The 8,836-nt window shown below is 46.2% G+C and overlaps 1 protein-coding gene across 1 annotated transcript; it reads right to left on the bottom strand.

Annotated features, from left to right (window-relative positions):
* Positions 1–5: 5 nt before the first annotated feature.
* Positions 6–8,746, bottom strand: CSUI_005831 (uncharacterized protein). The gene has a single exon (XM_068065999.1). It carries the CDS (start codon positions 5,865–5,867, stop codon positions 4,242–4,244), a length of 1,626 nt encoding a protein of 541 aa, XP_067922027.1. The 5' UTR covers positions 5,868–8,746; the 3' UTR covers positions 6–4,241.
* Between the last annotated feature and the right edge of the window lie 90 nt (positions 8,747–8,836).

The following is an 8,836-nucleotide window of genomic DNA, read 5'->3' as shown; positions in this document are numbered from 1 at the left end:
TAGATATAGATAGATAGATACTTGTACGGTATGCATCTGTTTATTGCAGAGATGTCTGTAGATACACCTGGCCCCTTTTCTTCCTCAGCTCGTTTGCTTTCCTTTAGGTCGCATCTTTTCGTGAGAGAGATGAATGGGAGGAAAAGAAAGGAGAAGATCTTTAAATCTCTTTCATCTCTTGTCTTTCAACTTCCACGCTGGATTTCCTTTATCCATATGTAAATGAGGAAGAACAAAGAGCGACGCCAGTAGATTTCTTCTTTCTCTCTCTTTCTTTTTCTTTCTGTCGTTCTCGAATATTCGTTTCCTCTTCATGAGACACTTTTCGTCACGAGTGAAGACTACTTTCACGAATACACAGACATTGTCTATATATATACATATATATATGATATGCATGCATACATACACGTCATATATATATATATGATGTATGGGGGTATACAAGTTCAAATAGATATGTAGCCATACGTCCATCACATAGAAACGCGTACAAAGTGGGTATAGACACATCTATGACGCGTCTGTATATATGTAGAGATGTGTATGTATACATTTGTTTATTTGAAGAGCCATGAAGAAGACAACGAAGAGTGGTAAGTGACAGGTACAGTCTTTCGATCCGGAGTGTTTCTCTTCTTCTACTTTTCTTTCTCCATACACTCCCTCTTCTCTTCCTATCCGCCTATTCTCCGAACGCATGGAATATACACACATATAATAGATGTATATACATGTATGTACATACATACATATATGTAAATATGAGGCGTGTATGATGTACTAGGGGAGTTATGCAGGTGAGGAGTATGTGGGAGGTTCCCTGCCTGCGTCATGTAGACAGATATCTTAACCTGTCAGAGCATGAAGGAGAAGAAAAAGAAGAGTATCATTCTCATGATCGTGAAGACTGCTGTTTCTCTTGTTACGTTGACCTACTTCTTCTTCTTCGTCTTCATTTTCCTTCTTAACATCGATGTCCGGAGACAGGCTAACTCGAATGGAGTGAAGAAAGAAGAAAGAGAGAAAGATAGCCACAGAGAAAGAGATGGATCGCCCCTCAGAGATGTGAAGAATACCTGTCTATCTTCAGTGTATATACATTTGTATCTATAGGACATAGGATAAAAAGTAGTCATACGACTCTAGATGTACATCATGAGGATTTCTTTGTGACCCTTCACCTCATTCGTCATCTTGTTTCTCTTCTTCTTCTCCACCTTGACTACTGACTGACTGTTCTTTCTTTCTATCCTTTCCTTCCTTTCTTCTTCTTCCTCTTCTTTCTCTCTCTCTCTCCCTGTTGGCATCTTCACCTTACTACGACTCCTCTCCCACAGCCATCCACTCTTTCTTTCACATCTCCAGAGATCTCCTTAATTCAAACTCTCCGATCTTAGTCGGGAGAAAGAAGCCGGATCGATCTCTGTGTTTTGTTAGTCGTGGGTATGTTCATCTATCGAAGACGCCTCTCTCTCTCTTTATCCCTCTACCCATCTTCATCTTATCAGCAAATCTTCCAGAATCTCTCTCGATTTTACTGTATCTATCACGATCATATCTATCTAGAATTGGTACATCTACCAGGATTCATTTCTTATCTATGACATATCCAGCACAAAAGGAAGTCTGCTGAATCTTGTAATCCAACGGACGACCACGTTCTATAGAGAAAGGAAGAAGAGTGAGAACTACTATATCATTCGCGATCATCGAATCTAGAAGTCTTCTATACAAATACATACATATACAGCATCTACATTTCGATCTATTCACTTCTTCTTTATCTCTGTTTTCTTGTTCAACTTCTACTCCACTTTTATGGAGATCTTCTTCTACAGCAGCCTCCTTATCACGTCGGTGCTACTGACGCATACCAACAGAAAAAGGCGCCATCTTTCACTTATCTTTAATCTATCTATCCGTCTCCAGTCGACCGACCACTTCACATCAATCGATCTGTCTCCCTGTGATCTTTCTCCTACTCTCTCTCATGATCTTAGTCACTCTAAGCATCCAAAGAGTGACCGACTCACACTCCTCCCCCCCCTCTCCGTCTTCCTCTCTCTCAACAAGGACAACACAAGCAAGCACACTTCTTTTTCGAAGCATCCTTGCCAGCAGTCATCTCCCCCATCTTTCATTCATCTTTTCGCAGCAGACCTCCTCGCCAGAATACCTCCAACGCGATCGGCACGACAACTATCACTATGAGGAGGCAGAGGAGTAGGAGTGGGTAGGACGATGGACCGTACGGCTAAATAGCTAGCTCCTGGCATAGTGAGGAAAGATCGTCTTGTTCTTTTAACGCTAGCGACTTCTCATGCCTCTTCATCCCCCGCGCAGCTTCAGCTTGCATGCTTTGTCTCTCTTTTCTCCAGCCTTCGGTCAGATGGCTCTTCTTGTAAAGACCCTCACCCCCCCTTTAAGGGCTTCAGTCCATTCATTCACCTTTACAGCTTCCACTCCCCACTACGCTTCCAGCAGCTACTTAGAGATGTGCTAAGCTGAAGAAGGCTGAAGGCGACAAGAAGGCGACAGCTGCGATGACTCGTGAGGCGAGCCCTAGTGAGGGTGCTGTGAAGGGAAGGGAAGGAGAAGAAGAAGAATCTTCTGCTTCTTCTTCTTCTTGAAGGAAGTCTAGTGGTCCTCGTCGACTCTTAAGAGGTAGTAGTGGACTAACATGTCGATCATGAGAAAGCGATCTTAGTTGGAGGGATAGTAAGAAGGCTAGCGGCTTCTCTTTTCTCTCTCTTTTTCTTCTGGTCGTTCTTCTCGCCACCCTTTCTCTTGATAAAGAAGATGAGGGATACCCAGGGTGACCCCTCCTCCTGAAGATGACGAGGCAAACCCCTCTGCTGTTGATAGACAAAGTCGCATGTCCTTATGTGGTTTGGAGTTGCTATCTCTCTTTCTTTTCCTCCTCCTCCTCCTCGTCTCCTTCACGTCTCTCCCTCTCTTTTCTACGAGGAAAAGGCGTATCTTCGTCTTCTCCTACTCCTGCCACGCTTCCTCCCCCTCTCCACACTCTTTCTACTGATGTAGGAACGGAGCGTCTTTTCTTTGTTCTTCTTGGAAAGCTTGGAGAGGATGAAAAGAAAAAGAAGAAGTCCGGGTGAAAGGAGCGGGAGGAGGCATGGAGACGTCCGGTCCGACGGAAGGAGATGATGATTGAGCCTGCTCCCCTTCGCGGTCCATCTCTACAGCTTCCCGAGGTAAGGAGAACAGAGGTCTTCTCTCTCCTTCTCTTCCTCTAGATGGAGAAGAAGACGGTAAAGTGAATGACGATGAGGGTGGAAGCATCTCTACTTCTTGACTTGCTAAAGAAGAACTCCTACTCTTCTTCTCATCCTCATGACTGCTCTCTCTATCATCCTTTCTGCTTTCTAAGAGACTCTCTTTTCTCTCTCCTGCTTCCCCTGGTCTCGAGAGACCACCAGAACCCCCGTTAGGTATGCTTTGATCTATGATAAGTCTCGGGCTAGGAGCGGTCTGTCCGCTACCTCCTGTCTGACTTGAACCATCTGCATCTGCTCCCACTGAAAAAGACGGAAGAGAAGAAGAAGAAGACGTGTCTGCGATGGGTGAGGGACCTGTGGCTCCGGGCCCTTGAACTGCTGGTAGAGAAGAAAAGGAAGAAGCTTTCAATCTCTTCGCTTCGACGACTTCACCCTCCTTCTCAGAGTCAAGAGAAGATGAAGAACGGACATATGAGGGCGGTAGGAAGGTCGCTGGCGAAGGAGGTTCTGTTGTCGGAGTGAAGAGATAAGAAGGTTCAGCTACTCTATCCCCCCCTGTTTGTTCTCCTTCTCGTGGTGCTTCACTCCTGGATGGAAGTTTGATTCGATGATCTCTCTTCTTTGGACCTGCTGACGGAGGACGAGGAGGAGGTGGTCCTACTGCTTGTCCTTCTCCTTCCCCTGTCCCTACTGAGAGTTTGATTTGTCTTTCTAGTTCGTCATATAGACGAGGAGAAATCCCGCCGCTTCTTCTCTTCAGACGTAGAGGCCTCCCGGTAAGAGGAGGAGATGAGAAAGATCTGGCGCGAAAGCTTGAATCCGACCAACTTCCTCCTAGGGAAGATTCGTCTTCCGATTCATCCGTGGACGCTGCTAAGAAACCGTCGGCATCTCTCTGGAGATCTTCTTTCGGGCGAAGAAAAGGCGGCAATATTTTACTGCGTTTTGGTGGGTCTTCTGAATCGGGTCCTCGCGTCTTCTTCTCTTCTTCAGCGATGTCTTTCAAGAGACTTCTGACTGTATCAAGAAAGGTGGAGACATGCCAGGAGAATAGTAGCTTTCTCTTCTCCCCGGCTTGCTGCTTCTTCTTCTTCTTTTCTTCTTCAATGGGAGTAAGAGGACGCCCAAGAGATGCTGTCGTCTTTCTTCCTCTGTCTTCTCCTTCTTCATCTCCCCCCCCCCTGCTGCAGTTGCGTTCTTTTTCTTATCTACATAGCCTTTCTTTCCTCGCTCGGAGCTCTTCCTATCGCGATCTTCTTCCTCCTCACCCGTTCCCATGACAAGTCGGAGAAAGACAGGTGTGAAGGTGGAAGAGATATTAGCAGAGAGAAGGGACGTCAGGCGAAAGAATTCTTGAGAAGTCCTCAAAGGTAACTCGGTAAGAAGATCTCCCAGTTTGTCGTATCCGTGACTCTCCAGAAGAGCTAAAAGTCGCGTAAAGGCATCCGCAGAAAATTCCATCACATCAGCTGCTCTCGAGCCCATTGTAGAGACTAAGTCACTAGGGTGTTTAACGTAGTATGTGAAGAGAGATGTTAACAGAGAGACAAGAGACATTCCCCGCTCTGTCAAAGATCCACCTAATCTCTTCTTCATCTTCATTAATCGAATACCCGCTGAACTCTCCTCCTCTCCTTCTACGTCTTCACGGTCGTCTTCCTCCTCTCCTTTCATGACTTTCTTGTTCTCTTCTCCCAACTCTCGACGTAATGCTTCTTCTTCAGTCTTCTCTCCATCCCTAAGAGGCATTTCTCTCTTCTCTAGCAAAACGTCAGCTTCTCTCTTCTCTTCTTCTCCCTCGCGTTCTCTCCGAAAGCCCTCGTCCCTTCGTCTTTCCTTCTGACGAGCGAGGATCTTCTTTCTCTCCTCGAGAAGGCGGAAGGTCGTTACAGCCGCACCTACCAAGGATACAAAGAAGAGAGAATAGGCAAGAAGACCGGATGACTGAGACGGCGTTCTCCCTCTTCGCACACCTCCCCTTCTTCTTCTCGAAGTCGTGCGTGTCGAGATGTCTGAGAAACTTCTTCTTCTTCCTGCGGAGGCATACATCGCACTTCCTTCTTCATCTTGATCTTCGCTTGTCTCTAGATTGAAGGGCTGCGCAAGTGTATAGTCTTGTTTAACAGAGCTAGGAGAAGCCCGAGGAGGAGCATAGGGGCCACGCGAATGTCTCCTTCCTGTCTTCTTTTGAGAAGGAAGGGCATGAGAAGAACGCGGGCGTTCTTCTTCTTCTCCTTCTTTCCCTTCTTCTTCTTGCACTTCTTCTATCTTACCAAGTGCTCCACGGATCGAAGAAGAGGAAGACGAAGAAGCCTTCACGGTGTCTTCGCCATGAAGCTCGTCATCTTCCTTGTCCTTTCTTTCTGAAGAGGTCCATCCTTCTGCATCTTTCTCTGTCTCTAAGTGAGAAGAGAGAAATGGTTGCGTTCCTTGTCTTTTCCCATCTTGGCCTTGCTCTTGATCTTCGAAGACATCCTTAGACGGATTCGAAGAGAAGAAAACAGCCTGGCTGTGAACTTGGAGACAAAGGAAAGAAGAGAAAAGAGAAAGAAGAAAAGCAAGCGAAAGAAGAAAGAAGGAAAGACGATGGAGAGAAACAGATCGAGTCGTTAATGTCCTCCTCATCATGCTAGTCGTTTCTCCGGCTTAAGAAATGAATGAAAAGAAAGAAAGAGTATAGGGGAAGCGGAAGCAAGGCAAGAGGGATGAAGAAAGAGCCAGGAAGAATAAGAAAAGGCAGAGAGAAAGATCTATTCTTTCACTAAAAAGAATGGAGACATCCTATGAGATACAGAGTTGAGGTATGGATCAAAGCAGACGAAGTCGGGAGAAAAAGAGAGACGTTGGACCTCTCTCGACTTTCATGAGATCAATCTTTCTTTCTTCCTTTCTCTTGGAAGTTGACAAGAATTCCGAGGGCTCCTTAATCGCCTCGTCTTCTGCGACAGAAAGAACGAAGAAAGACGCAAAAAGGCGAGGAAAGATGACGACCATGGGGAAGATAGAAAGGAAGTTTTTCTTCTTCTTTCTCCTCCTCTTTCTTTCGTTCTCTTCGTGCATCGAGAACACCATCCATCTACCGCCGACGAGCGGAAAGACGAGAGACAGACAGCGAGTGAATCGCAATGAAAAGATGGAGAAGACGCCAAAGCGAGAAAGATGAAGGATAGCGTCGAAAGAACAAAAGAAAAACAGACTCCGACGGAAAGGACAAAGAAGAGAATTGAATGAATGATCAAAGAGAAGAAATGAAGAAGAGAAGAACTTGAAAAGAAAGAACGGGGGGAAGGAAAGAATCGATTCCTTTGTTAGTTGGGAGTCCCTCTACTCCGTATCAATATCTATCTCTCTATCTCTCTAATGTCTCCTTTTTCACACCCTTCATCCTTCGGGTTGCTTGGGAGTAAATGTCGACCTTTCTTTCTTTCTGTCTGTTTCTTTCGCTCTTTCGCAACAAAGACACACGACAAAGAAAAAGAAAAAGAACCAAATTGGAGAAAAGACAATGCGTCAGTGAAGAAGAAAAGGAAGCTTTCCTCCTTATTCCCGAAGAATAAAGGAGAATGAAAGAAGAAGGAAAGAAACTCAGTCCTCTTCAATAAAAACAAAAGCATTTAGCTGCAATGTCTTTCATTCACTATCTGAAAAGTTCTTCTTCAAAGTTGATGAATCATGAAACCCCTCTCTTCTTCTTTTCATCTTCTTCCGTCCTTCTCCCTTCGCTCCGCCGCTCATCGAAGCAATACAACAGCCTTAGCCTTAGTATCGGGGCCTCTAACTCCTACTACTACTACTATTAGGTCTACTGCTATAACGCCTGTACTCCGACTTCTTCATCGATCTACTCCTCCTACCTAGCAGCTAACGTCACGACCATCTCTACCAGCACCCTCGGTACTCACTCTCTCGGGCCGCCATAGCGGCAGCTCTCCGTCTCTCCTTCCCAGCCACTCGTTCCCCTCTCTCTCGCTCAATTCTTGGCGACTCCTACTGCTTCTCTCCTTCTCTCCATTCTCGGTGTCTGATATAAATCTGGCTGTGAACGGACTCCGCACTATTTCTAGCTGATAAATATACAGGTAGATATAAAGATAGATGTAGCCTGTTGCGCAGTCATCGTCGTCGTAGTAGTAGGAGGTGGGGATGTGTGAGTATGGGTCGGTAGTAGTTATTTATCATGCACCATCATCGGTGTCGTCGTTTCTTTCTTGTTTTTTCGCGTATTCTTTTGGTCTCCGCTCGTCTTTCCCCCACTTCCCCTCTGGTCTTTATGTCATTTGAAATGTCTTCTGCTTCCAGTCAATCATCTCCGTTTTTTTCAGCACATTACCAACTACTACAACACCGACCATACAGACAGACATGGAGGAGATAGACACCTGACACACAGCCAGCCGTCAAATGAAGAATTGTAGCGGAACCCCGATCGACCACTCCTCACAAGAGTGGGAAGATATCTAGCTATCAGCCTACTAACTCTTCTCTGTTTTCTCTCGGTAAGACAGGAATGAGATCGAGGATAAGCAAAAGAAGCAAGATGATGTTGCTCTGCGAGAAAAAGAAACAGTGAAGAAGAAAGTTGGGAGAGGACGAGGACAGGTGTTTCCCCGTAGATAAGCCGACCCGGGAATGTAGCGGAACCCCGACCGGCCACTCCTCACAAGAGTGGGTTGTGGTGCGCTCCCTGGGTCAACAGATCCCTCCTCTATCTTGCTGCCATATTTCTCTAGCAACTACTACAACTACCATCGCGACTCCGACTACTAGGCGCACCGGAACGCCAGAAATGCTTCAGTCATTCTTGTATCAGCATAGAACTCCACTACGGCCAGCCCAGCTCTCTCCCCCTCTCACCCTGTAGACAACGCATACTTAGAAGACCCGCCCACACAATGTGGAGGAGACTGGCAGGAGCAGACTCGAAAGAACGGAAGATCGTTGTCCGTGACGCGATGCAGTTGCGTTAGAGTGACAGGAAGACCGGAGACGTCGCTGCAGCCGCTTTCAGACTGGAAGGAGAATCAGGAAGAGGGAGATGCAGGAATGACGGGTGGACTGGACACGCAAGGGGCACGAAGGAAGGAGAGGACGAAAACAGAAGAGAAGTCATTCTTTCCTGTAAGAAGTTTCTCGGTTGACCCACTGAAAACAACGTCGTTAGTAGAATGTGACTGAGAAAGAGAGAGAGAGACCGGCTCCCCTCTTCTTGTGCTTCTTTCCTCTAATCTTTCCTCTGTTCGAGAAGCCAGTTATCTCTCTCAAGCCTTCTTCCCTTGCTTCCGTCCTTCGCTCTCTTTACATCGCAGCCATTGTCTTGAGCAATCAGACTGGAAGGATGTCTACACACAATCTCACCTAGACACCACGAGCTTCTCCGTACCGCCATGATTCAAACACAGCTGAGAGTACAACAGCTACCATAATCTCTTTCCTTCTCTTTCCAGTTCAAGGAATCCATCCTACAGGTCATAAACTGCTTTCTGGTACAAGACAGGGTTCTTTCCTCCTCTCACTCACGCCGAATAGCTCCTGCAACTCTATACTCGAAAGAAAAAGAAAGATAAAGACTCAGTCGAAGAAAAACGACTCCAGGACTC

This window comes from Cystoisospora suis, assembly GCF_002600585.1.
Source record: "Cystoisospora suis strain Wien I chromosome Unknown contig_2837, whole genome shotgun sequence".
Taxonomy (NCBI): domain Eukaryota; phylum Apicomplexa; class Conoidasida; order Eucoccidiorida; family Sarcocystidae; genus Cystoisospora; species Cystoisospora suis.
The sequence above is the reverse complement of the archived record's forward strand: the minus strand, read 5'-3'. Positions and strand labels throughout refer to the sequence as shown.

Bases quoted from the DNA above. Each gene is read 5' to 3' on its own strand.
- CSUI_005831 (XM_068065999.1), bottom strand. From the start codon at position 5,867: ATGATGAGGAGGACATTAACGACTCGATCTGTTTCTCTCCATCGTCTT.